This window comes from Sphaerodactylus townsendi, linkage group LG01, assembly GCF_021028975.2.
Source record: "Sphaerodactylus townsendi isolate TG3544 linkage group LG01, MPM_Stown_v2.3, whole genome shotgun sequence".
Classification (NCBI taxonomy): Eukaryota; Metazoa; Chordata; class Lepidosauria; order Squamata; family Sphaerodactylidae; genus Sphaerodactylus; species Sphaerodactylus townsendi.
In genome coordinates, this window is record NC_059425.1 from 94,952,335 (window position 1) to 94,980,036 (window position 27,702).

The following is a 27,702-nucleotide window of genomic DNA, read 5'->3' on the forward strand; positions in this document are numbered from 1 at the left end:
TTCCGGCGGTTCCCCTCACTCTGGAGAAGCCACGCCCCCTCACTGTCAATCGTTTTCTAGAATCGCCGAGAACGCATGTAACTGTCACTTCCAGCTTCTGGCTGGCCTCGCTTGTTGCCGTGCAACGGGGACGACGTTCTCATTTGTTTAACGCACGACCTATCAGCGTCCAAAACTGAACCGACCGAGTTGTTACGAGTCTCGGAATTGGTTGCTTTCCTTCTACCACAGCTACTTCCATTGGCTGTTTCCATTCTTCTGTTTCCTCCTTGAGCCAGACGCCATTTTGACAGCCGGGATTACCCAGAAAGCATCGCGTGGTGAGAGAGCTGAGCGGAGGACGCACGTTGCTCCTTCGGTCTCTTTGTAGGAAAAGATGGCGGCGCTGGAGGGGCCCTTGGCGGTCCTCGGAGACCGGGGCACCGGGGAGACCGTTCGCTCCCAGAACGGTAAAGAAAAGGACTCTTCTTGTGTTTTCATTCATCTATCCCGTTTTCTGGAGATTTAACGGTCGCGCTGTTGCCTCTTATTCGTCCCTCGTGTGAGGCCAGTTGGGGCGCGCACACGTGACAAAGCGGGGCGGCTTTTCTGGTCATGCCTGACTCCGGAGTAGGCGGGCGTGTGAAGGGCGGGGTGCCGAGTGGCAGAGTGATGCCCCCCCCCTTGGTTCAGCAGGGTAAAAGCTGCAGTTTCGTCAGGCGAAACGGTGACCCAACCTTACCAGATCCTATGTGATCCTACTGCTCTCCTGTAACACAGCTAGATTTTATCTACGTGCAGCAGGAGATAGTCTTGTAATGGGCTTATCAGGGTGTTCGCCTGTTCACTATCCTTCAAATAACTAATCGTTCACCGTAACTCGTTTGCTGCGTTCACATATGAACACACATAGTCACGTAGGAGACTAAGGATTTCTTAGTCTCCTGATCTAGCAGGGTCATATTTTGCAGTCTGTGAGTACTAGTTATAATCCACGTGACAAAGAAGTTCATGCTTTCAAGATTTTGCTTATACTGTATACGTATATTAAGTTTCTTTGTCCTCATGTTCACACCTTTGCAGTACTTGGTAATCCACGACCATAAACAGAATAAACACACAGCACTCCTGGTGAGCTTTAATAAAAAGTGTTTGCTGAGTGACTGAGGTGGTGAAGTTGTTGCAACTGTTAATCTGGATCTGTTTTTTTTTTGTAGCTTGAAAGATTGTTATTTCATTAGCAACTTTAAGAATAATTTCATAAGCGTTTATATATACATTATGTGGACTAGTGTGAGCAAAACATCAATAACTTCCATTTATTATGCTTATTGAAATTGTAAAATTGGTTTTTATATAGTGGTTTTTACTGGTAATAGTTATTTAAAATAATTTATTTTTACTTATTTTGTTTACAACAGGCAATTTTCATCCCAGTCAGGGCCATAAACAATTAGAATAATAAAAAATACTTCCTAATTGTGTTAAAATAGTTAAAATATGTATATAAAACCAAAATATATAAGACAACAAAAGCCTAAAGCAGGAATGAAGGATCACTGAGGGAGCACCTTTTGGTAGAAGACAATGATAGACGAAGAGGAGTAATAATTCTATTAACAAATTGTTTAATTAATGCGTTGTATCGGTGTACATAGATAGTGCCTCTGACCTCAAAGATTATTTAGAATCTGTGTCCAAACACGAGATGCATCATTCCCATTCTACTACCATTTATATATGTTACACATTAAGTGGTTATGCTTATGGGATACAGGAAAGCTTGTCAGAGTCTGAAGGGGAAGATTGGTGATATCTTCTTCCTATATGAACTGGCAGTACAATCTTACATTTCACACATGTCACTGACTTGGGTTCACATAGTTCTTCACTGTAGCCACTGTATATCTGACAAAGAATGATTTGATTGAACTTGTATGCCTATGAGATGCCTTAGTTATGAAATTGAGTGTGAACCATAAAATAGCTATATGTGTAGATTCAGCTCATGTGATCTACCCATTGTGAAAAAAGGATGGATGGACTGCATGAAGGGCCTGGCGCATAGGTTTACAATACAGATAGTGCATAACCTAAAAACTTGTTCGTTTTCACTTGTGTGATACAACCTACATGTTGAGAACAAGATCATGGTAAACAAAGCACTTTCAGTCTTGAATTTGGGGATCTTCCCAGAACTGTTTTGCTTTCTTTAACTGTTTTGAATTACTGTATTGTGAAGAAATTGTATTTTTCCTTAACTGAAACAGTTATGGCTGCTGCTTCCATTGCCAACATTGTAAAGAGTTCCCTTGGTCCAGTCGGTTTGGATAAAATGTTGGTGGATGACATTGGTGTAAGTAAACATTATTTCCTATGAGAAGGGATTAGAGGAACAAATGCTGTGCAGTCAGTTGATAAATATTCCAAATGAAAATTTATTGATTTTTTTTCTATAAAGATGTGTAACCTTTGCACGACACCTCACACCATTTGACTGTGAGATATATAGTAACTTTATCATCTTTAGTATTCTTAAGGTTTTAATATATTGGTTTTTTATATGGTACACATTTTTGTAAACAGAAGCCAATGGCTTTCTTGCATCTACATGAAGAATTCTGATGTATTAAATAAATTCTGTTTATTGTAAGCAAATAATTTGCATAAAAATTATTGTCAACAGAATAAAAGCATTCATTAACAGCAGTGTTGATGTTTGCAGTAGGCATGTCAAGCTGAGAAACCATCCTCAGCGGACTTGCAAATACAAACATTATCTACATGTCCAGAAGAAAGAATTACTGGCCTGGTCACATCAAATTTGTGAATAAGAAAGAAACAATGACAAGGCTATAGCAGCAAATCCCTTCCTATGCTCCTCATAAATTGTCTTCATTCTGTTTAATGAGGTTTACTCCTATTAAGGTGTGTAGGATAGCTGTATTAGCTATTCAAATGGTTCAGGGATGTGAATGGACAAATAAAACACAGTAAAATGAATATCTATGAATTATTACAGAAGTTTATTAAGAAAAGCAATGCATCCTTACCCAAAAAGCACTTGTCATGCAGCCATCTAACTAATAGTGTTTGCATAACTCTTTGTCAGTGTTTTTTTTTATTCAGATTATTATATTTCATGACCAAAGTTAAGTGAGCATAAATAATTCTTATACCATGTTTGGATAACTAGGATGTGACCATTACAAATGATGGTGCAACCATTCTGAAGTTGCTGGAGGTAGAGCATCCTGCTGCAAAAGTTTTGTGTGAACTAGCAGATCTACAAGACAAAGAAGTCGGCGATGGGACCACCTCTGTGGTATGTATGGATATTCAACTCAAAGATTTTGACAGAAAGTCATTCTTCCATACTGTTGACATTTTGTAAGTTTGAAATCTATTCTGCATTCAGGTTTTTCCATAGTATTTTTTTAAAAAACCAAAATTGGCTTTTACTGGCTTGAAGGTTTTAATACGCAGTAATTCTAATATCACAGCCAAAAACATAAGGGAATCTGTATCATGGAATTTATAATTTTTTGTGTGAAATCATTGACACAAACTAATGATAATTAAAATAGCCATCAAATGACTTCTTGTGATTGAGTATTTATGTTAGTGAACTGTGTGCTTTTAATTACGATTACTTGGATGTAAGCCCCATAGACCACAATCTGAATGGCCCAGGCTAGCTTGATCTCATCAGATCTCAGAAGCTAAGCAGGGTCAGCTGTAGTTAATACTTGGATGGGAGATCCCTAAGGAATACCAGGGTTGTTATGCAGAGGAAGGCAATGACAAACCACTTCTGTTACTCTCTTGCTTTGTAATAATTACTGGGTTGCCATTAAGTTGGCTGTGACTTAATGGCACTTTATAGACACAGTTCCCACACATTTCAATATATCTTTCTTCCAATTGACTTGTTAAGGACAGCAATTTTGGACATGAATGGGAATTCAATGGCACCAGTTTGTGCATGGGTACTTTCAGCAGGGAGTTTCTAACAGTCTGTGCATGGAAATTGTTCTACCGCCCAGTCTGTTTCTGGAGTACCTACATTCCTGGAAAGATAATTTCTGAAACTGCAAGCATAGGAACAGCCTTAGTAAGATTGAACTTGCCCCTTCCCCTCAGTGAAAATGAGCTTTTGGAAGGAGGAGTGGTTCACACCCCCTTCTTCATCCAAGCCCCCCAATTCACATGTCTATTTTATGGGTCCCATGTCCCTGGGAATGATCTTTCAACAGTTGGAATGGACTGTAGGATCAAAGAAGCATGCAGGAAAACTTACAGAGATAGGACAAAGGTCAAGATATTGTCACTAACAATTACATAGATGAGAACTCAGTATTTTTGGTGGAGTGTGACCTTGTTGCCATTTAGAATATTATTTTCATGATTAAAACTACAAGCAAACCCTTCCCGTTTGACTACCATCTGTTTGCACAACAAAATGGGTGGCTATGCTTATGGGATAAAAAAAAAGCCTGCCAAAGTCTGTAGAGGAAGAATGATACTGTCTTCTTCTTATGTGCAGTGGCAGAACATGTTCTTGGGAAACAATTCAGACTGAAAGAGAATGTGCAGCTACAGTGTGCTTTGTAGTGATATCGTGCAATTAATTCTTGCAAACTGTTGTAGAGTAAACTGATGGGTGGAGCCATTTCAGAGGATAGGTATGTTGGTCTGCAGTAAAGTAGCTAGATTCAAGTCCAGTTAGCTCCTTATAGACTAACTAGAATTTCAGGGTTTAAGCTTTCAAGAGTCAGAGCTCCCTGTGCCAGGTACTTGTGACAGGATATATCAGATTGAGGTTGAGAAAGAACACTTCTGTTTTTTATTATCATAATGCATATGTGCATAACAAATGTGTATACTATCCCAATTATGAATCATTCATAAAACTGTTTTTGTCTTGAGTAAACAATGACTTACAGTCCAGTCGCAGGGAGGGGGCTGAAGAGGGTTGTGAAGACAGCAGGGCCTTATGCCAGTGGAAATGCTCTCCCTGGGCACCTACATTGGTGGAGGGGCAAATCCATTAGTGGGTGGGCACTGTGGCCTTCCAGGACACCCTGATGTGGTGTTGTGCCACATCAGCACCCCCGCTGGTGTAGCTGGAGGTGGAGCCAATGTTAGTTGGGTTCCATCCTGGCATTGCCTCCAGGAACACAGTGGAAAGGTGGTGTAAACCCACTGTGCCCAGTGGAGGACTTTTCAGTGACTGGGAGGGTTTTTTGTTTTTTGCCTCCCAGCTCTGCTAAAAAGCCCTCTGGAGGTGGAAGAGTGGTATGGCAGCAGCCCTGGACTCTGGATTGGGCTGCCTGAGAGCCAGCTTGGTGTAGTGGTTAAAGTGTCAGATTAGAGTCTGGGAAGCCCAGGTTCAAATCTGCCATGGAAACTTGCAGTGTGACCTTGGGCCAGTCACACACATTCAGCCTTAATCCTGGCAACTGTTTCAGTTGGAGACCTCCAGGGAATACCAGGGTTGTGGTAAAGAGGCAGCCAATGGCAAACCATCTCTAAAGTGTGTTGCCTTTAAAAACCTACAGGGTCACCATGATTCAGTTGTAACCTGATGGCAAAAAAGGAGGAAAAAAGCATCTACAGAGGTGCACCTGTACATTAACACAGGAATAATGTGTTAATGGCCACTCTTCCCTGTCAGCTTCAGCAGTAAACAACAAAGTATAACATGTGAGAAGCCTATGTTCCTCTCCAACAAGTGCATGAAAACAAAATGGGAAGAAGGGCCAACACTCCTTCCATTTATCCAGAAGCAGCAGCAGCAGCATTTTTTAAAGTACTTGCTTGAGAACCTGGTGGCTGCACCAGCTGTCAAAGCAATAAAACATCTCTAGGATCCACCCCTCACCTTCTGTCGACTTCTGCCTTCCTCAGTTTTCTATCTGGAAGATTTTCTCTCTGAGAGCATTCTATCTGAAAAGCTCTTTGAGCCAGTCTTTGTTCCTTCGAAATCCCAGTGCTGGACCTGTGATTTACTGTAGGAACTGGACCAAATAGAGGACAGGGACTGTGGTTAGAAGACCTAGTTTGACCTAAGGATTCTCACATCTCTCTAGTAAGTTATAAATACTAAAATTGTATGCAAATTAACTGGTATTAACACTTTATTTCCCCTTAACTGAAATGGCCATCTGATTCTCATTGGTGATTTGACTTGTGCTTTGCTTGACCGTGCATCTTTTATGACAGGTAATTATTGCTGCAGAACTGTTGAAAAACGCAGATGAATTGGTGAAGCAAAAAATTCATCCCACTTCCGTCATTAGTGGGTATCGTCTTGCTTGCAAGTAAGAAATGCTTGTATGTACTGGAGTGTAATTTTAGCCTTACCTGAGAATTTAAAATGGAGAGCAATACAACTTTTTCCATTGATAATATGGTGGTAAAATACTAATGATAGTCCACTTAATTATTTTTTCAGCCCTTGCATCATTTACAAAAGTGTGAAATGCTGTCTTTAATAATAATATTTGAATAACTTCTATAAATGGGCAAATTGTTGTCTTTGTTGCACTATTAGAATGAAATTTTAACTATTCTGAGAAGTTATTTTTCTGTTAAATAGGGAAGCAGTTCGTTACATCAATGAAAACCTTGTTATTAACTCAGATGAGCTGGGAAGGGAGTGTCTAATTAATGCAGCTAAAACTTCTATGTCTTCCAAAATCATTGGAGTGTATCCTTTCAGTTCACAATGTAAAGCTGGAATGTGGTATGTATGGAACCTAAAATCCAGACAGAAAAAGATGGCCCTTGGCAGCATGCAAGGATGGCAATGAATGAAGTGAAGGTTTATAGGGCTTGTGCCTTCATGCTGTTTCATATGGCCTGATTTTTTTAGCTGTTTGGCTGTGTACATGGGGAGTCTGGAAATTATTTTGCATTTTGTCTTCCCAGTATGGGGTCCAGAGAGAGATCATCCCTTTTTTGTGTCCGCAAGCTTTTTCTCGGTATGCGTAGTCTCCTGTTCCTTTTCTAGGTATGCGTAGTCTCCTGTTCCTTTGTTTCTGGCTGCTTTTGTGACCCATTCAAGGTATAGGCAAGTCACTACTGGGGGTACAAGGTGGGAGCTTTGATTATGGAGGCAGAAGGATCTTCTGAAAATTTCCCCCTTAAGGGCTTCAGCAGACTGATTTTCCTTCACCTCTTCGTAAATGGATGGTAATTAACTCTCATCATTTTGTCCCCTTCGGAGAATTTTCAGGGCATTTTCAGTGTTTTCCCCTTTGTTTTTCAAGTCATATCTTTCTGTATGCCTATGAAGTCTTCTGAGTTTACAGAAAACCCTACCTTTGTCTATCATTATCCTCCCTAGCTTTTCAATTTGTTGTAGATGTGATATTTGAATTAATGGAGAATGACTTTTTAGAGAACTTGCATCTGTAAAATGGCATAAGCCTTTTTTTGTCAAAAGGTTGTTTAACTGATTTATTAACCTACTTTAATAAGGTATGCTGTAAAATTTCATGAACTCTTGATACAACTGTCCATATTTGCCTTAATAGCCTTCTTACAGTGACAGTGATTTCTTTGCCAACATGGTAGTGGATGCTGCTCTAGCAGTTAAATATACAGATCAAAAGGGGCAAGCACATTATCCCATCAACTCCATCAATGTTTTGAAGGCACATGGCCGCAGCCAGAAAGAGAGCATTCTTGTAAATGGCTATGCATTGAACTGTGTTGTGGGATCCCAAGGTAAGGCTAAAATCTTCCGGTTTTGGGGGGGTAGGATGTGGCTGGAACTCACTTTCTGAAATTTGTCATGTTTTGTACAATATCATGTAACTACAGTATAAATCATCCTGTAAATTCTAGTTGAAATTTGTCACATAAAGGATTTTGGGTGTGTTTCTTTTTTAGGCATGACCAAAAGAGTAGTTAATGCAAAGATTGCATGTCTTGACTTCAGCCTGCAAAAGACTAAAATGAAGCTTGGTGTTCAGGTGGTTATTACAGACCCTGAGAAACTGGACCAGATCAGACAGAGGTATGCTGTGTAGATTTTAAAAAAACTTGTAGAATATGTAGTTCTACAAGTAGTTCAGGATATGTAGTAGAATATGTATGTCATATATACCATATATACTCATGTATAAGTTGAGTTTTTCAGCACATTTTTTGTGCTGAAAAAGCCCCCCTCAACTTATACATGAGTCAGGTGTATTTTAAAAAATATTTTGGGGTTTTTATTTTGTCGGCTGCCAGGGAAGCTAGCGGCACCAAAATTTCACGGCATCATCAGGTGACACTCCTGATGATACCAGCCAAATTTGGTAAAGTTTGGTTCAGGGGGTCCAAAGTTATGGACCCCCAAAGGGGGTGCCCCATCCCCCATTGTTTCCAATGGTAGCTAATTGTAGATGGGGCTACATTTTGAGGCTCCATAACTTTGGACCCCTTGAACCAAACTTCATTAAACCTGGGTGGTATCATCAGGATAATCTCTTGCTGATACCAGCCAGATTTGGTGATGTTTGGATCCCCAAAGTTATGGATCCCCAAAATGGAAGCTAATCGTAGATGGGGCTACCCTTTTGAGGGTCCATAACTTTGGACCCCCTGAACCAAACGTCACCAAACCTGGGTGGTATCATCAGGAGGGTCTCCTAAAGATACTCTGAAATGTTGGTACTGCTAACATAAACATTCCTCCCCTGACAGGTGTGAATGTTCCTTCTGAAATGACACCTGCCATGTGCAATTTTAAAAAATATGTACGCTAAAAATAAACTATTCTTTTAAAAAGCAGGGTAGTTTTGAGTCACAGTGAACAGGCATGTTCATTCTAGTTTTTATTGTAAAATCCATTGTTTAAAACCCTTTTTTACAAAAAAGCTAAAGTTTTTGTACTTTTAAAGTTATTGTTGGTACCATATTGTTCTTGTTGACCCTCTTTTCCACTTACAGAGCTAGTTTACTGTTTCTCTTTGAAATAAATATTCAAAAACGTTTAGCCTATTGATGCCTCAATTAATGTAATTTTATTGGTATCTATTTTTATTTTTGAAATTTATCAGTAGCTGCTGCATTTCCCACCCTCGACTTATACACAAGTCAGTAAGTTTTCCCACTTTTTTGTGGAAAAATTAGGTGCCTCGACTTATATGTGGGTCAACTTATACACCAGTATATACGGTAATTACAAATTAGGCATTTATAATCTTAGTCTGATTTTTTTCATTAAATGGTAAAGTTATTGCAGTAAAAATAATCACTCAAGGCCCAGCAATGTTTTGTGGCCAAAAGTTGAGGACTATTTGCAGCATCAGTTTCTCCTGGGTTCTTAAAGTTCAAGAATTTCTGAGTATCTGCACTTGGTAGTGCAGCCCCATCCATTCTCTGTTCTCCACAATCTGTAAGGACATATTGCTATACCTTGGGAGTGGGTTCCTGAGCCTCCTTTCCTACAGGGGAGTTGACAGCAGTATATATCGTATGTACAGAAACAAGATGGGTTTGGTGCCAGATTTGTACTTTATTGAACAAGTGTACGTGTATAGAAATGGCTGGGAAGTGGAACATAGCTGAAGATCTGGACCAGTATTTAGAGCTGGTCATATAAGACAGTGGTTATGGTGTGCAAAGCTGTCTTTTGGAGAAGTTTGTGTTACCATTACTGATCTTCTCATTCAGGTGCCTTTATAATCTTCCAAGAAATTCCCTAGAGCAGAGTTTGAGGTATCCCTCTGAATTCTTCACAGGTTTGAGATGCAACTTTTATGTCTTTGAGTACAATGGGAGTATAACATCTCAGAAGGTTGACTAGTGTGCCCCAATCTGCTAATTTCTCAGCATCTTTTCTTTATAACTTTACCGCTGATCTGGATTCAAATTTAGTTGGTCTTAACTAACTCATACATGTTATCTCACGCAGAGAGGCTGACATCACTAAAGAGAGAATTCAGAAAATTCTGGCTACAGGCGTCAATGTTGTCCTGACCACTGGTGGCATTGATGACATGTGTCTGAAGTACTTTGTGGATGCTGGTGCCATGGCAGTGCGCAGAGTTCTGAAAAGAGATCTTAAACGCATTGCTAAGGCTGCTGGAGGTAAGTGCAGTTCAGGATATGGAAATTTGCATTTTAAATCTAATCCATAGTTAATAGAAAATTAAAATATGTAGAATAGTCCTACTAGTCACAGTTGGGTTGTGAATCCAAGTATTAGTTTGGGGCCTCTTGGTGTAATTAGAGGAAGCCCTTTTCTATAGTAAAAGCCTTGTTTTTGTCTTTACAAGCCACAATATGTTCTACTCTGGCAAACCTGGAAGGTGAAGAAACATTTGAAGCATCAATGCTGGGGCAGGCAGAAGAGGTGGTTCAAGAGAGAATTTGTGATGATGAATTGATCTTAATCAAGAAGTAAGAACTTTTAAACTTTCCACATAAAATTTAATTTTGCTTAACTTTGTGAAGTAGTTTCCCATTTAATTGCTGCCACATTGTTTTAGTAGTGTGAGCAGTTATACGCGTGGGGTAAATTATCCTCAGTCATCCATAAGTGATAAGTTGAGACAGGGAATGTCTCATCTTTACTGATGGCCCTGGACATTTACATCAAGTTTTTACTAGCTTCATGAATATTTGGTAGCTCAAGTAAATATAACTAGTAATGCAAGATAAATGTTTATTAAAATGCATGCAGAGAACAGTTTGTTATACTTTTCTTACAGTACTAAGGCACGAACATCAGCCTCCATTATATTACGAGGAGCAAATGACTTCATGTGTGATGAGATGGAGCGATCTCTGCATGATGCTCTCTGTGTTGTCAAAAGAGTATTAGAGTCAAAGTCCGTGGTACCAGGAGGTGGAGCTGTTGAAGCAGCACTTTCTATTTATCTAGAAAATTATGCAACCAGCATGGTAAGTGATTTGATTAAAGTTAATACAGAAAAACTTTTGCATGTCACCTTGGTTTTGCCAGTTCTTGAGAACCAGCTGTATTGCTAAATGCAATTGACATCATATATAGAAAGGAATCACACGAGACAGTAGAATGTTAGTGTACTCAACACCAAAAAACCCCCAATCATTTGGTTGGATCCATCACAAGGATCATGGATCTTCCCCACTTTCTGCTTCCCTCACCAGTCTTTTCTGGCGGTACCTTTTTTTATTCCTGGGCTTCTCAAGACTCTTTCATGAAGGACATTTCATTCCCATTACCTTCTCCACTGCATTTTGTTGGTCCTGCAACCTGATAATAAACTTTCCCCCGGTTGGAAAGGACTACTGCAAATGATAGGAATTTCTGCAACCCTTAGTGCTTTCTGCTGACAAATGACTGGAATCCAGATTGGTGTTCGTAAAACAGTTCTTGTACTCTACAAATACAGGTTTAAAGCACTAAAATGTTAAAATGAGTTTTTCTTTTTTAATTTAGGGATCACGTGAACAGCTTGCTATTGCAGAATTTGCAAGATCTCTCCTAGTAATTCCAAATACTTTAGCAGTCAATGCTGCCCAAGATGCTATAGATCTTGTTGCAAAACTCAGGGCATTTCATAATGAAGCTCAAGTTAATCCTGAACGGAAAAATCTGAAATGGTAGGTACCTCTGAAAAAAGCAATGACCCATGAAAGGGGTTGATGGCAGAATCAATGGCAGATAGCTATTAAACACTCACTTGAGTTTTAATGCTACAGGCATTTTGCTTTTATCTACTGTGGAAACTTTCAAAGTAGGTCTTATATGAATTAGGCATAAGGTCATTTTGAAATTGATATATCAACTTCACAATTGTTCATGTTTTAATAGGATTGGCCTTGATTTAATCAATGGGAAGCCACGTGATAATAAACAAGCTGGTGTATTTGAGCCTACTGTGGTCAAAACAAAGAGTTTGAAGTTTGCAACAGAAGCAGCAATTACTATTCTGCGAATTGACGACCTTATTAAGTTGTACCCTGAAAGTAAAAATGATAAAGGTGGCTGTTATGAAGATGCTGTTCACTCTGGAGCAATTGAAGATTAAGTGGATTTTTTTGTTTAACTGTGTACCTGTAAAATTCCTTCTAGTCTGGTATGTTAATAAAACAAGCTGTTAAAGTCCTGTCTGCTCACAGAAAATGAGTAACTAATTAATAAACGAATTATACTGCATTTGTCAGTGTCGTCCTATATCATGAAGCCTAAGACTGGGGGAATGAGCACATAGCGAAACCACACACACATACACACCGGTTTTCTGTGTGTACAGCAGGGATCTGAAGGAAGAAGGCAAGTTCATGCAGCTCTTAGTGCATATAGATGGGGACTACTCATCTCTTATGTTCTGTGCAGCAGTAAAGGCGATAAGTAGTAATTGAAGACACGGTTGCTATACTAAATTAATGTTTGTAGGCACTTCCATAGCAATTCCATGAATCCCGTCATGAAGATTTGTGTACCTTGCTGTGGGAAGGAGGGACTGAGGGAATAGCCTGTAGTAGGGGACCAGGCAATAATTTTGATGTTCAAATATGTTAAATAAAACTTGGTGAAGTCCAGAGTTTTGAGTAAAATACAGGTTGTGATATTCACATTACTACAAAAATGAGGAAAGGTTCCCATTATCTTTCTACACACATAGCTATACCCATCCCTCCTCCTATGCACAAAGCAGCAACTCCACGCTTTTTGCCTGTTCGTTCCAGAACATGCACCAGAGTAACAAGGATGCGACATCCAGATGCTCCCAGAGGATGACCAAGGGCAACAGCCCCACCTTCGATGTTAACCTGCCAAAAACAGAGAGAAATGGGCAATTACAAAAGAAAGCACGTAGCTTTTTTATTTGCCTCTGTTATTGTGCTTATAGCTATTGTGTATGACAGACATAAGTATATACAGTTCTGCTCATCTTTCTTCCCAGATAGCTTCTTTTAACTCCACTTAAAAGATTTTGTCTGGTATTCTAAGTACTGTTCATTTTTATAGAGCAGCCCTGTTGTAGTTTTTTCCCAGTAAAGTCAGCAGACTTATGGTGACCTCTTGGTATTTTCAAGGCAGGAGACATTTACAGTTTTTTGGCCTCTACAGCACAGCCCTGGCATTTCTTGGAGGATTGACCAGTGCCGATTCTGCTTAGCTTCCAAGATATGATGAGATCAGGCTGGGCTGGGCTGTCAAGACATACTGTAATAGGGATTTAAAAATACAGTCTTGACCACAGTGCTTGATTACCTAGTACTTGCTGAAAGGAGGCAGAGGCTCAATAATGCAGGTGGCCTATGCTTAGTTCAGCATTTTCCTGAAAGCAATCTACATAAGATTCTGTCCAGTTATCCCATCTCTATTTAAAAACAAATAAGGCTTGCTTTCACTAAGCAAATACTGAACCTCAGCTGGGATTTTCATATCGGGCACTGAGTAGTTTGTACTTCTACCCTTCCTGCCCACTTTTCATTTTCAGCCTGAAATATTTGGGTTAGCAGTTATCAGGACACTGTTCTTAGTGAGGTTACTTTAAGGACTTTGGACATTAATCTCCAGGCCTTTTACTAATGTACAAACTTATTTGAACTCCTTCCTGGCTACTGGACAAACATCAAACATATAATCCATTAACTTTAGTTGATTCTGGTATTTCTGACTCTGATCTTTCATTACCGTGGTGACATACCTTCTCCGGGTTCAGTTTTAGCTCTCTTGTAATTGCTACAGCTAGTGAAGCAAAGGCTTCATTAATTTCAAATGCGTCTACTTGGTCCATTGTCCAACCTGCTTTTTCAACCTGGAAGACAAAATAAAGAGACTCAAACTTGGACTAGAAAGATTACACATGCTATTCAAATTATGTGGTAGCATAGATTGCGGGTGTGTAAATTAAGTCTAAAGACCAAACACAACAGAATACTACATTTTGTTTGGCCCACAAGGAGATAAAAGAGCTCACTGGGGGACCATGGCACTGGGGGAAGTGTGCATGGCAGAAGAGTTGTGTTGGTTCACTTTCCCTCCTCAGGATGTATGTGTGTTTAAGCTACAACTGTGGGAAAGGCATTTCATTCTTTGCAACAGCTTGAGGCACAAACTGCTGAGGCTAATTTTATGAGTTCACAGGATAAGGGGAATAACCCCTTTTACCCAACACAGTGGCCTTAGTCCATCTGTTTTCAGGTCCAAGATCACCCTGGACGTTCCACTTCTGTAACTTCAGCATCCTATGTCCCTTAGACATGAAGTTGCAAAATACTGACGTAGAAGCAATCGTCATTGAATTCAGTGGGAGTTACATCTAGTAAGCATTCACAGGACTGCACTGTAAACATATCTATTTAAGGGCCATGATTTCGTGTTGATGGGAGTATTCTGCATCATGACTATCTCAAAATGTTGATCAAACAGATTTCTTGCCTTTCGGTATGGGGCTGTGGGTATTTTCTCACACATTGCTTAAACAGTCTTTGAGCCTTTCACAGAAGCTGTTCATGCTCGTGCCCCAATTAATGCAGACTAGAAAAACAAACATTTGTAAGGCAAACAAGAGAGCTCTGGAGCTTAGGTTTTATGTTTGCACTGACTCAAGCAAAAGCCAACCTTCCAATAATCCTTTTCTCTTTTACCTATTAACATGTTTTAATTATGTAAATAACAATGACTGAATAGAGTGTCCTGGTTCCTACTAGTCAAGATGTTTATGAACTATAGGACCAGCAGTTCAAAGACCTTTATTGGGCATTAAAACATAGCAGAACTAAGTAATCCAAATACAGTTTTACAAGATAAAACAGGTACTCCTGTTTCAAAAATGCATACATCAGAGCGAAAGAGGAGACCAGGAAATCATTTCGTAATAGTGAGCAAGAATTTGGCCACTATGTCCAGTTGCTTGGGATTCTCTGTATTCAGAAGATAGTTCAATTTAAGATTAAAAAGGCTTGGATGGACCAGTAAGGGATCCCCTAAAAACAGGTTTGGTCTAAAATCGTTAAATTTTGGACAAACTAATAAAATGTGCTCCAAAGACTCCTCAGAGGTTTGACAGTATTCACAGGTACGCTTTTGCTGTGAAGGTACCGTGAATCTCTCTGGGGAAAAGGTTAGTGGAAATGTGTTGGTTCTCGCTCTGGTCAATAGCCACCTCAGCTTAGGGTCAGACAAGATGTTTAAATATGCAGCTGTCTTGCATTTCCCGGGCATGATGTTAAAATGGAGGGGAGAGAACAAGCTCCTTGCTTTACTAACTAGATGTTGGTTTTCCTGATCGAATAGCCGTACCTTGATACAACGTTGTATCTCGCTAGGAGAAAGCATAAGGAGCTGGTCCCAAGAAAGACCCAGGGAGGAAATCTTTGATTTGATATGAGCCCACCAGGTAGAAGATTGAAGTTCGTGGAGGGTGCAATAAATGAGACTATTAGGGTTGTTAAGGAAACATAACCGGATCCAAAATTTAAGGACCAGCAGTTATTTTTATAGAATAAGCAAATATGAGCAGTGCTTGATTTCCATTATTCCTAGAATTCAAATTTTCTTAGTTTAGTTTTCGTTTGCATTAATATACACTACCCACTACCCTGTTTATTTCCATCTAAATCAGTAGAGTTCAAGCGGGACTCATCTATAGCTGTGGAATATGCTCAGGCAAACATGAATGTAAGTTTAATTAAGTCCCACACTTTCCAGGCTTATTGATAAAATTGACACACTAGACCCTCTTCAATTTCTTTCACAAATTAGAAGACTTGCAAGCAATTATATTCATATTTCATGGATATCCAGTCAAACCAGGGGATGGTATAGCATCAAGTTCCATTAGCAAACAGTACATACTGCCTATTTTTAATAAAAGTTTTGTTTTCTAGGTTAACTACTCTAAAAAGACAAACACTTTGTTCCAACTATGTTACTTACAGCTTTCTTTATGGCTGGGGCAGGTGCCATCCCCATTACAGAAGGGTCTATGCCAACTTGAGCCCAAGACACAATCTGTGCCAAAGGTATGAGGCCGCGTCTAAGTGCTTCGGCTTTTTTCATTAGAATTACAGCTGCAGCACCATCATTAACACCTGAAGACAGAAATAATTTTTCCATTAGAAAAACACGTTAGAAAACAGTATTCATACTGGGTTGGACCCCATGGAACTTTTCTGCTGGGCAAATTCATCAAAAGCAGCCTTGATGTTAAGTCAACTTGACTGTATCCCATATTACATCTCTACTTAAACAAAAAATAGCACAGGAGATGTTTCAGCAACACCTCCCCTTGACCTTCAATCAAATATCACATCTCTAATTTGAACAGTAATTACATGATCAAATACTTCTGATTGTTGTAGACAACACTGAGCAGAAATGAATGATCAGCATTTGATCTTACAGTAACCGTTGTGCAATATCTTACACAAAAGGCACTTTGTTAAGTAAAGCTGTGGCTAATTAAATGGCGGGGTCCAATACACCATAAATAATGCCTGTCCTTTCTCTTCTGCAATGCTTCCTTTGGCAGGAGAAGACTATTCTGAGAAAGATGGTTCAGAGAAATTTCTCTGGGAAATGCAGACTTTGAGCAGGGATTTGGAGGGAAAATAGGGAGATGCAAAATTGTTTTAACTCTTCAATTGTTGCTAATCTATACTTCATTTCTCAATCCAACTCTTTACCTTTGTCCTGTCTGTGTTACATAAAAATATTTCTGAAAACAAATCTATCAGGGAAGTTCTAGCAATGCTCGCCTAAACTCATTGACTTCTGTGGTCTTAGAAGGGTATAACTGATTGGGATTGCTCTGTGAGAGGTTTTGCAAAAGGTAACTTTGAAATAGACCTGTAGTTTTAGGCAGGTCCTGGGATCAGAACATTCTTCCTAATGCAGAAGATCTGTAGTGTCTATCAGACAGATTTTTGAAACAAGATATGATGGATAGTATTTACAAAACCATATTCAAAACCAGCTATTCTGAATTTTTTTTGTGCGACACCTTGTACAACAATTTGTGAAGTGATTAGTTGACCCTGTTTCCACTTTTGGAAACAGAATTTGGATTTACTGGCTGTTCTGGGTTTTCCAGATCTGGTGGTTTTAGTTCCTAATGGTTTGCCTGCATCTATGGCTAGTCTCTTCAGAGACATCTCCCCATTAGAGGTGTTTTTCTTTGGCATAGTTTCTCTCTGCTCTACACTGTGCCACAGAGAGAAACACAGCACCAAGAAGGCCCAATACAGTGAATAGACAGTACCTTACGTCACCAAAATTCATGAATTCTCATATGAGGCTAATCTGCTCTTTAACTTTTCCCCCTCTTAGTAACAATATTAAAAATAATATATATCAGTATTGTTCCTTGATAGAGGATCTGCCAGGTTGCGATCAGGCTCCAATGGTGGGACTGAAAGGTTCCAAAAAATGTGGGTAATATGTTAGTTCATTCCGACGTTCTCGAAAAAAACCAACATGTCAGTCAGATCAGAGGACATTTTTGATGTGGACACTGCGTTGCTCACCCTTTAACGAGTGCAAGGAGTTCAGCCTTTCATCTGTGAATTCTAAAATGTTTCGTCATCTTTCAAACTATAATACAAACATGCCATATATGTTCTTGTATGCCCATGCATTCTTCGTTATGTGGGAAGTACAACATGCAGGATCAAGACACTCATGATGGAGCATGTCTCACGGGTACACCACCAGATCAGGGAAACACCAATGGTTTACCACTTCATCAATTATCAACACCCATCAGAGTCCCTGTGGTTCTTTGTATTAGCAGTGGTGACTACCTCAATGAAACAGTGCTTTGATATTCACAAAAGATTGTTGTAAATTGAATTGTTTTTTTATTAATCATTTGAATTCAGCAGATCCTTTTAGGCTGAACCAAAACTTGGACCTATCCCCTTTATAGATGCAGACTCAGAGTATAGAGAGTTCATCAGTCATTACTCAACCCAAGCTTACTTAAATTAACAGAGCAACACTTGTTACAAGAACTAGAGCAGGCAAACACTGTGCTCCTGTGATAATTATAATATGTGATTTATCTATTATGTTTCATGTTCATGGGTCAGAATTATGTTACTTAATAAACTGAGATAGTTCTCATGTCTGTTTTGTAGAAAGTCTAAGAAATTCACATTGAGCATTTTGTCACGGTTTATGAAGAAAGTTTAAAATCTGTAAGTGTACTTAAACATGTTTATGAGTCAGAATTACTTACTGAACTGAGACTGTTCTCATGCTGCTTTTTGAAGAAAGCCTATGAAATACACAGTGAGCATTTTGCCATTCTTTAAGAAGCCTATAATTTATAAATGTATTGAAACAGTATTTTATAATACTTTTAGGATTTTTCAAGGTTTATTTACTTATATTTTATATAATTTGTTTTAGCATTCAATATACTTCCAAGTTCTTGAAGAGTATGACAGCCAAATTTATATTGGTAACTTGGCAGCTTGAGGGACATTTGGAAGTGTTTTATTCTTTACATTGTTATTACATGAAAGAGGTTTGTTACACTTCTAAGTGATGTTTAGCTGCAGCTATTTTCTTTGCTGAATTGTAGCCAGTGTGAGATGTTTGCATTTTTCCCACTCAGATTGTCAGTCAGCACCAAGGTGTCTTAAAGCATGTGGGAATCTTTTGGTACTGTTTCTTTAAATGTTTAGTGCCAGAGACAAGAATATGTTTGCCCAGAACTCCATTCATTCTGAATATTGTTTATAATATATCTCACACTAGTGTGGGCTGAATAACTGTTTATTTCGTATACTAACTATGGTTTGTATTTGTTTCATATATACAGTCGATTGACTGGGACTACTATTGATCTGTACCTCCCCCACAGTGGTTGTGATCACTTCAGAAAGAAACACATCTTACCATGACATGCCTCTGAAATTGAAATGTTAGGAGCTAAAACCACCAGACCACTGGCCACACAGCCTGGAAAACCCACAACAGTCAGTTGATTTCAGCTGTGAAGTCTTCAATAAAACAATTTAGATTCACTTCTAGTGCAGCACTGCAGCATGAAGTGTAAAACAGCTCTTCCTTGAGGTAGAGATGCTTCTACACCCAAAAGGATGTTTCTGCATCCAACCCAGTAGAGATTTTTGAATGTGAGGAATATAGGAAACTGGTTATTTTCAACATTATCTAAACATTATTTAAAGGTCATTATATTATGACTGGTCTAAAGGTCTGTGTACAGGTTACTCTGAAAACTCTCATACTTTCCAATAATCTGTATTAGTGTCAGGGGGATGCTATCTAGTTGATTGAGAGGCATTCCCAGAACCATGAGCCAGCTTAAAATAACACATTGCTGTTGTTATTGAGATATATGTAACTAGCCTGCTATATGTAACCACTGCCATCTGCGCATGCTTCCTTTGATCTTTGCTGTATGGCTTCACGTGCTGGTAGATAACTAGGCTTCCCCTGGTCCTCTCGTCCCTTGGGAGCAATGTTGCTTTTGTTATCTCATGGAGCGGGAATTCAGGTGGCTTTCTCTCATTATCTGCTTGTGACCTTGGAGCACCTTAGCTCCAAAGATTATTTTTCACAAATTCTTGGAAAACTGGGAGGGGAGCTTGCTTCGGGGATAAAGGGGACTGTGAATGCCAGCTTCAGCAGAACTGGCTTTCCAAGTGTGGTGCTTCGATACCTGCTCAATAAATGCTACGGATCATACTCCAGAGTCTGTTTGTTGGTTTAAGGGTCTGAGATCTAACAATTAGCCAGGGACAATCCCTATTTTCTAGTCAAGTCACAGGCAAGTCGCATACTTCATATATTTCACATTTCTCACTTTTTCTGTTTAAAGCCAACAAAACATAAACTCTTGAAAACGATGCCTTCATGCATCCTTTTTTTCAAAACTGTTCACAAACAAACCTGAAGCATTTCCTGCAGTCACAGTTCCTGTTCCATCCGTCACAAAGTAAGGCTTTAGCTTTGCCATCGATTCAATATTACTACCATGGCGGGGGTGCTCGTCTGCCTTAACTTCAACAGGACCTGCAAGATAAGGCAGTGAGTTATATTACAGTAGTCACTACATTTAAATGAAGAATAAAGATATACATGTGTAAAAGGTTTTTTTTAAGCAGGGAAAGGTTTATCAGCTCTATTTACTGGTGTTTTGAGTCTTTAGCTTATTCCTCAGTCCCAGAACATACAGGGCTTTTAGGGAGGAATGAAAGAAGTGCCAGTATGATGCAAGAGATACAGTCCTGGAATTGGACAGAACCTACCTGACCTTTAATCCCTGCAAAGCTCACATTTTGAAACTTTCTCTGCCATGTCAAGAAATACAGTTTTTCTCTGCCAACTCTTGAAATACAGTTAGCCAAGGTGGATGAGATTAAAACTCCCATGTCCACATGAAGGGCACACATTTGAGGATTTCCCTACTCATTTTAATGAAATATTTACAAAAGTAAAACCACTTCACTGATATAAAAACGTAAGAAGAGCCCTCCTAGATCAGATGAGTAGTCCATCTTGTCTTACACATCAGACAACCAGTTTATTTGGAAATTCAGCAACATATCAGAGGCCAAGGCCTTCCTCTGATGTCGCCTCCTGGTACTAGTAGTCTGGGGTTTGCTGCCTTTGAATGTGGAGGCTTCCTTTTGTTACCATTTCGAGTAGTTATTGATAGACCTGTCATTCATGAATCTTTCTAATCCCCTTTTATTGCTGGGTCTATGGCCATCACAACATTCTCTGGCAGTGAATTTCATATTTTAATCATTTGCTGTGTAAAGAAGTATTTCCTTTTGTCTGACCCAAGTTTTATTTTCAGTCGCTTTCCTAATAATTAGCAACCCAGAGTGCACCTTTGTTACAGCTGCAGCACACCTGGGTTACACTTCCATGGAGGTATCCGCTATGACCCCAGGTGCCCTTTCCCTTTGAGTCTCAGCAAGTTCAGACAATATCAGCATTTAGTTAAAGCTGGTGGATTTTTTGTTCTCGTGTGTATCGCCTTACATTAAGCTCATGCAGGGATTGTGTGTGTCTACAAGAGCATACTAGGGGTCTGATCTATGGCCAATATATTTGGATTCCGCAATATTCTTTTCCACCAAAAGATCTAAGTAGAATTCTAAATCCATCCAAAACTGCTGCCTAGACCTTATATTTAGTTCAATGCTCTGCAGTGGTCCTAGTGCCTGCCTTGTTCTGACTCTCCCCACCCCTGCTAGGAAGGGGAGGGAGGTAGGACGATCTTGTGTGTCAGACTGAGGAGCAGCAGTGGTGTAGGAGGTTAAGAGCTCGTGTATCTAATCTGGAGGAACCGGGTTTGATTCTCTGCTCTGTCGCCTGAGCTGTGGAGGCTTATCTGGGGAATTTAGATTAGCCTGTACACTCCCACACACACCACCTGGGTGACCTTGGGCTAGTCACAGCTTCTCGGAGCTCTCTCAGCCCCACCTATCTCACAGGGTGTTTGTTGTGAGGGGGGAAGGGCAAGGAGGTTGTAAGCCCCTTTGAGTCTCCTACAGGAGAGAAGAGGGGGATATAAATCCAAACTCTTCTTAACTCAGCCCAACACGCAGGATTGCCACCCCTCCCTTGCTTCCTCAGCACAGCTGGTCCAAACACCAAGCTGGGCACACCAGGACAGCAGCAGCAAGCCACTCACTCAACAGACGTGGCAACAAACTCCCCGTTCCCCTTTCACCTCCGCAAACAACAAGCTGAGCCCCCCCCCCCGCCAATTCACTGCTCGCTCGTCCATCTTCTCATAGTCCTTAAGTATTATTTTCTACTGCAGAAGCATAAGCTTCCATTGCATCACTACTGACCGCTCACCTATTTTTGTGGAAAAGGGTGTAACTGTGCTGGAACAAGAACTTCTTAAAGTTAACCCATGAATCCTTCTGAAGCATAACATTAACCTTTCCCCCACTTTTTATCTGAACTATTTAAAAACATTTTTGAGACACAGAAAAATCATTTATTTTTTCTCCAGCTCACTGCTAACCAACTTGTTATGCCTTTTTATCAAGTCCCAATACAGAATGAGAAAATGAAGCAAAGAACCATGTGCATACACACAACACACACCTTTCCTGGAAGGAACAAGAACAGAGACAATCTCTTTCTCAAAATAGCCAGCCTTCTGGGCATTTTCAGCCTTGTTCTGTGAAATTACAGCCTGCTGGTCTTGCTCTTCTCGACTGACTTTCCATTGCTTGGCCACGTTTTCAGCTGAAACAGAAAATAAAGGAAGCTCTCATATGCTTGTCAGGGTTTGGTTGGAATTGTGATACCAGCAAATTTTGCATTAAATGTTCAAAATCTCAGAAAAGCATTATAAAGCATTGTGATACCTGCAAAATATGCATTAAATGAACCAAAATCTCAATAAAGGACTATAGGGTTGTATTTCTAATATTTAGTTATTACTCCCTCTGATTTTGTTGCTTACATGTATGTTTAGTCACGGGTAAGTACAAACAAATCTACTTCTCTTAAGGTAGTTGAACACAAATCAATGTAATACACTTTCCACCTATTTTTCTTGCCATTTTGAAGACTCCTGTGGCTTACCAGTTACACCCATGTGGTAGCGGTAAAAAGCATCTGTCAAACCATCTAGGATAATACTGTCCTGCAAAGCGGTATCTCCCATCTTCACACCATTGCGCATATGAACTATGTGGGGTGTCTGAAAATGAGGAACGTTGACACATTTAGAAATTTAAAATGAAAAGGTTTGAGACTGGGTGGGAATAAAAACCATGCTTGCCCAGCCCTTCATCACAACGTCAATCTTCTATTAATGAGGTGTACAAGAAAGAAACTCTGCTATACCAGAATCACCCACTCCCTGACATGAACTAGTTCTAGGCCAATAGCAGTGGTTTTAACAAGCAGAGAGGGGTCTAATATTTTAAACTACGGCTGGAACTAGACAAAAGTGCCGCCAAGAGCTGAAAGGGGCCTTGTTCCCTATGAGGTGTCCACTCATCCACTATAATCTTTTTCACAATTTTGTGTTTCAAAAACTCACAAAACTTGTTTCACACAGATGACAGCGGGGCATTACAATAAAGCCTGTATCAGCACCTGCACTCATCTACATAACCAAATCCTAGCAATGACAACTGAACAGCTACCGTGGTACTTTTTCCTTTTATGGATTATATTTAGCAGGCATCTCATCAGAATGAAACTTCTCCTTTTTTTCTTCTTCTTCTTCAAAGGACTGTTGGAATGGGGCAAGTTGCCAACCATTAATGTAAATATACTTTTAGAAATTAAATAAAATATTAATTGAAAAAAATTATGCCACTCTGCATAATAGTCACTTGCAAGAGTTTGGTTTGATTTGCTTTTTTAAAGTAAGCGTTAGTGGAAAAAAATGAAAACAAAATAACAATGCAAATGGAGTAGCAGTGCAGTCCTAAACAGAGTTACACTCTTCTAAGCCCACTGACTTCAACTGACTTAGAAAGGTTTAACTCTGCTTAGGATGGTAGCGCAGGTAGTACACAGTCTCCTGATAGAAGAGCACATTTCCAGGAGCAACACTGAAATATTACCGAGCTATTTTTGGCTCTTTACAGCATGTAACATCTGCTTCACAGTTGCTCGGTAAAGCACTATGTGCTTCTGAGTCTGAGCCCCCAAAACAATTTTAGAATGCTAAGCGACTAAAACTGTCGTATCTTCATTTGAAGATGGTGCATCTGCCATGAAATGCTTCATAAAAGGCTGCAGTTACTACACTTCTCCTGCCTGCCTGCACTACTCCCCACACCCTTCTCCCTTAGCCTGCTGTAATCACTTGCTGGGAAACTGGGTCAAGGGTGAAATCTAAATATGATAAATAAATAGATAGATATGTAAAACGTGCAGAGGCTGGGTCCTACCCAAGCATCTTGGAGCATTTCAGGACACCCTCTAGATAAGGATCTGTCAAACTCTGACTGAAACATGTGAAGCAAGGAGGAGTCCCTCTGCATTCCTCATTACTTGCTTAACTTCTCCCACACATTAAAAGTATACGATCTATTGTCTACTCAGATTGGCAGCAGCTCTCCAGGCTCTAACGCAGAGGCCTTTCACATCAGTAACTACTTGATCCTTTTAACTGGAGAGATCAGGGAATGGATCTGGGACCTACTCTGCATACAAAGCAGATGCTCTCACTGAACCACAGGCCCTCCTGCAGTGCCTGTGTAGAGTTGGCTCAAATCTTTCACACTCAATCTCTTATTAAAGAATTGAAGTCTGAGGTCTGATTGACTGTCATGAGTAACACTGTTGTCTTACCTTGCTCATGCTTTCCATGCCTCCAGCCACCACAATACTGGACTCTCCTGTCATAATGGACTGAGCTCCCAGGCATACAGCTTTCAGACCTGAACCACATATCATTTGGCAGCTCCAAGCTGGTACCTCATATGGAATCCCCGCCCCAACACTGGCTTGTCGAGCAGGATTCTGACCAGCACCTGCAGAGAAACGCAGAACTCAAAATATGAAGATGCTCTACTGATATCTGTTTAACTTTCCCCCCTGCACCACCCCAAACAAAGACAAAGATACTATTTCGTTACAACGTAATCAACTATCCAGTTTTGCTGTTACATTAATAACCAATTAATAACCAGTTTTGCTTTTAAGTTAATAATCAATCAATACCCAGCTACCAGTTAATAACCTGTTATTAGTTAATAACCAATAATCATAGATTTGTAAAGTTTATGCTTATTATGTTGCTTAATGCCACACTTCTATATCTTCATGTTTGGGTTGCTTAAATTATCTTTACTTTGGGGTGTTGTGTGGTTTCCAGGCTGTATGGCCATGTTCTAGTAGCATTTTCTCCTGACATTTTGCCTGCATCTGTGGCTGGCATCTTCAGAGGATCTTTACTTTTTTGTCTTGGGTTGAACCTCCTGAACTGGCATATTCTCGCCATCACCTCATCTGTGGATAACTTTTCTATTACATTCAATTAGTGAGATAATCGGCATCTACTATGAGTCAAAGCAAAAAATTACATTGCTTTCTGCCATTCCTTTCCCCAGGAATTACATGTCAGAAATTACATTTCTGCCATTCCTTTCCCCAGGAATTACATTTCCCCAGGAATTACATGTTAGAACATTCGTATATTCTTTTCCATGATATTTTATAGCCAGTTAAATGAAAAGCCTTTGTTCAAATTTAGTCTGGAGGCAGCTTTCATTATGGCATTACACTTGGCCATCTCAGGACTTCCCAAAGCAGGTAAATGTTTACTGAAGGTACCGGTAGGTGGATAGTTTGGGTGGGACAATGTTGTAGGAATGAAGGGATAAACTGATTGAATCTGGGAGCAGCAAAGTATATAAGGGAAGAAATATGCAGCTGGTGGCATGGCAGGAAACACTGTTATGAAATGCACAGGCATAAAGTTAGGCTTGAGGGAATAGGAGGAAAGGGTAATTTTCTGCTCTGTTGAGACAGAACAAAAAAGTAGATATAAAAACATTGAGAAGTGGGTAATTTAGGTTTAAATTTTTCCAGGTAAGAAAGTCACTTCTGACAAAGCAGTTATAATTAAGAGTTTTTCTTTCATAAATACCATAATGAGATGACGACATTTCCATGGATACCACAATCTAAAAGTTTCCTACGTAGGTTATTTTTAGGGTCACACCTTGCTTATTAAATTATCACCCTATAATTAAATTTGATAAATTAAAAGATAGATCTTCTAGCATATTCTCAACATGTATTCAGAAAATATTTCCCAATAAATTAATTAAATTTATAAATAGGGTTGACTCCTATCAGGCTGTAACCTGGAATTCTTCAATGAAACAGGACCACCGTCGCATCTTTCTCCTGGTCCTGTCATCTGTCTCTTTCCTATTTGTTGTACCATATTTGAAATCCTAATTTTTACAGAAGAACATGGATAACAGGACTTTACAAAAACCCAACATGAGGAGCCAGAGTTGCTTCATCTGCTGCTATGTTAAAGATGTTAAAATTTGCAGTTCAAGTTACTAGCTTGTAGTATACATTTTTAGATGGGCTAAGAAAAGATTGAACTGCACAATGACAGAACCTCAATGGCTGTGACTGATGACATAAATGTATGTTCTATCAATTACAACTATTTCTAGAGAACAGATTTAAAGAGGGTCCAGAATAAAACCTGGGATTGGATGTAAAGATATACCTGCAGTCAAGACTTGTCCAAATATAACCTCAGATACCTCTTCAGGCTTGATGTTTGCCCTCTTCAAAGTTTCCTTAACAGCTATGGAACCAAGCTCATGGGCATGAAAGGTAGACAATGCACCATTGAAGGATCCTAAATAAAACATTTTAAATTAGAGACAGACACATACCCATTTGACTATTTTCTCGAGAAGCATTTTCTGAAAGTATAGAAGAACTAGATCTTGAAACACATACATAAAGTAAATCCTGAATAGATACTATAAATTCAAGTGACATAGTTTGAATTCTTTTGTAATAAAATCTTTCCTGAGACAACCAACGCTGAGAGGCCTCCGATGGTTTCACTTGAGCCAGCCCAATCGGAGCAAGAATGCCTCGTTAGTAATGCCCACTAGGCAATCATAGCGCAGCTCCACACAGTGGTTCTACAGTCTCAGTCCAATCACCGCAGGAACAACATAGGGGAGGGAGGAGCCCCCTATCATCCCATTGATAATGGGGAGGCGGGGAGAGGAGAACATACAGTGCAATTCTGGGCCGGGGAATCGGGAAAATGGAATAATCTCACAGAAGTTCATGGGATTGTTCTTGAGTAAGGCACTTCAAGACTGAAGCATTTAACTCTGCTGAAAGCGTAAGAGCCTTTACAGCTGGACTTAGATCTTGGGGGTCTCAAGTAATTGCTTTTGTAAAGCTTCCACACTTTGTAGACGAAAGACATGTTACTTGGAAACATATACCGCAAGAAATCAAGCAAACGACCAAAAGTTATTTTTCTTAGATTGCTTTTTTTTTTGTTTAATGGTTTCAACCATTAAAGGCGAATATATCTGTGCAATGGTTTTTAATTCTTCTATCATAAAAAACGTCATTATTATTCTTCAGGCAGTTGTGGCTTCAGGCATTAGCAGCAGCATCTCCAGGCATGCCTTAGTGCGGTGCTGAAGTCGAGACACTGGCCCTAGGCGGTAACGCTCCTCCAACACTCCCAACTTGCCCTCTTTTCCCCTCTCCTTTTTCAGCCATGATCAGAATAAGCATTAATATAACCCCAGATTTATAAGCTGGTAAAGGGACGGGTGGCGAATTCAGGTACTTGAATGCATGCATGTATGATTCGATGCAATCATTGCAATCGCTTAATCCGCCTGCTCTGAATAGCGCATAGCAATCCAGTCATCATCGTCATCATCAAGATCACGCGCTCTTCCACTTACCCACCGGGGTCCGTGCAGCAGAGACGAGTACAACTGCTTCCCCGTCGCTGCTCATGATGACCGCTCACGCGCCGTTTAGTTCTGCTGCAACCACTCCGCGCCTCAGGGTCTCCGGGTCTCAAAGCTTCGCTTCGTCTCACGCCCACTGCTAGGAACTCGCGCTCCCATTGGCTATAGCGAACTACTCCCTCCCGCCCGCGCCCCTTCATTACCAAGATCTCGTGAACGGGCTCGTGACAAGCGAGAGCCCGCGGATTGGCTGATTGAACGAAGGGTTGAGGGTCGCGGTCAGAATTCTTGTAAGATGTTTGTTAAAAACATGTTTGCAATACCGGTACG

General features: G+C 39.9%; 2 protein-coding genes and 2 non-coding genes across 4 annotated transcripts; 3 read left to right on the plus strand and 1 right to left on the minus strand.

Annotated features, from left to right (window-relative positions):
* The first annotated feature begins 292 nt into the window (after window positions 1-292).
* TCP1 (t-complex 1) lies at window positions 293-12,124 on the plus strand. The gene is made up of 12 exons (XM_048487868.1): window positions 293-449; window positions 2,250-2,335; window positions 3,176-3,304; window positions 6,205-6,302; window positions 6,581-6,691; window positions 7,532-7,713; window positions 7,879-8,005; window positions 9,893-10,068; window positions 10,257-10,380; window positions 10,692-10,884; window positions 11,405-11,568; window positions 11,780-12,124. Exons 1-12 carry the CDS (start codon window positions 377-379, stop codon window positions 11,994-11,996), a joined length of 1,680 nt encoding a protein of 559 aa, XP_048343825.1. The 5' UTR covers window positions 293-376; the 3' UTR covers window positions 11,997-12,124.
* On the plus strand, window positions 1,695-1,829 carry LOC125425664. The gene has a single exon (XR_007243426.1). It is a non-coding gene; the product is annotated as a small nucleolar RNA SNORA29 (small nucleolar RNA).
* On the plus strand, window positions 4,407-4,542 carry LOC125425665. The gene has a single exon (XR_007243427.1). It is a non-coding gene; the product is annotated as a small nucleolar RNA SNORA29 (small nucleolar RNA).
* Window positions 10,632-27,517, minus strand: ACAT2 (acetyl-CoA acetyltransferase 2). Its single transcript, XM_048487881.1, has 9 exons — window positions 27,364-27,517; window positions 26,142-26,276; window positions 24,239-24,420; window positions 22,511-22,628; window positions 22,025-22,168; window positions 19,844-19,966; window positions 15,860-16,014; window positions 13,626-13,736; window positions 10,632-12,741 (listed from the first exon to the last, which is right to left on the minus strand). The coding sequence occupies exons 1-9, from the start codon at window positions 27,416-27,418 to the stop codon at window positions 12,574-12,576; spliced, it is 1,191 nt and encodes a 396-aa protein (XP_048343838.1). The 5' UTR covers window positions 27,419-27,517; the 3' UTR covers window positions 10,632-12,573.
* Between the last annotated feature and the right edge of the window lie 185 nt (window positions 27,518-27,702).

What these genes read in the sequence shown, in the direction of transcription:
- TCP1 (XM_048487868.1), top strand. Translation starts at nt 377, where the DNA reads ATGGCGGCGCTGGAGGGGCCCTTGGCGGTCCTCGGAGACCGGGGCACC. An exon ending in GGGTATCGTCTTGCTTGCAA is followed by an intron (nt 6,303 to 6,580) that starts GTAAGAAATGCT and finishes TCTGTTAAATAG; the next exon opens with GGAAGCAGTTCGTTACATCA. An exon ending in CATTGCTAAGGCTGCTGGAG is followed by an intron (nt 10,069 to 10,256) that starts GTAAGTGCAGTT and finishes TGTCTTTACAAG; the next exon opens with CCACAATATGTTCTACTCTG.
- ACAT2 (XM_048487881.1), bottom strand. Translation starts at nt 27,418, where the DNA reads ATGAGCAGCGACGGGGAAGCAGTTGTACTCGTCTCTGCTGCACGGACC. An exon ending in TGGACAAGTCTTGACTGCAG is followed by an intron (nt 24,421 to 26,141) that starts GTATATCTTTAC and finishes GTTTCTCTGCAG; the next exon opens with GTGCTGGTCAGAATCCTGCT. An exon ending in GACTGCAGGAAATGCTTCAG is followed by an intron (nt 16,015 to 19,843) that starts GTTTGTTTGTGA and finishes TTCTGTCTTCAG; the next exon opens with GTGTTAATGATGGTGCTGCA.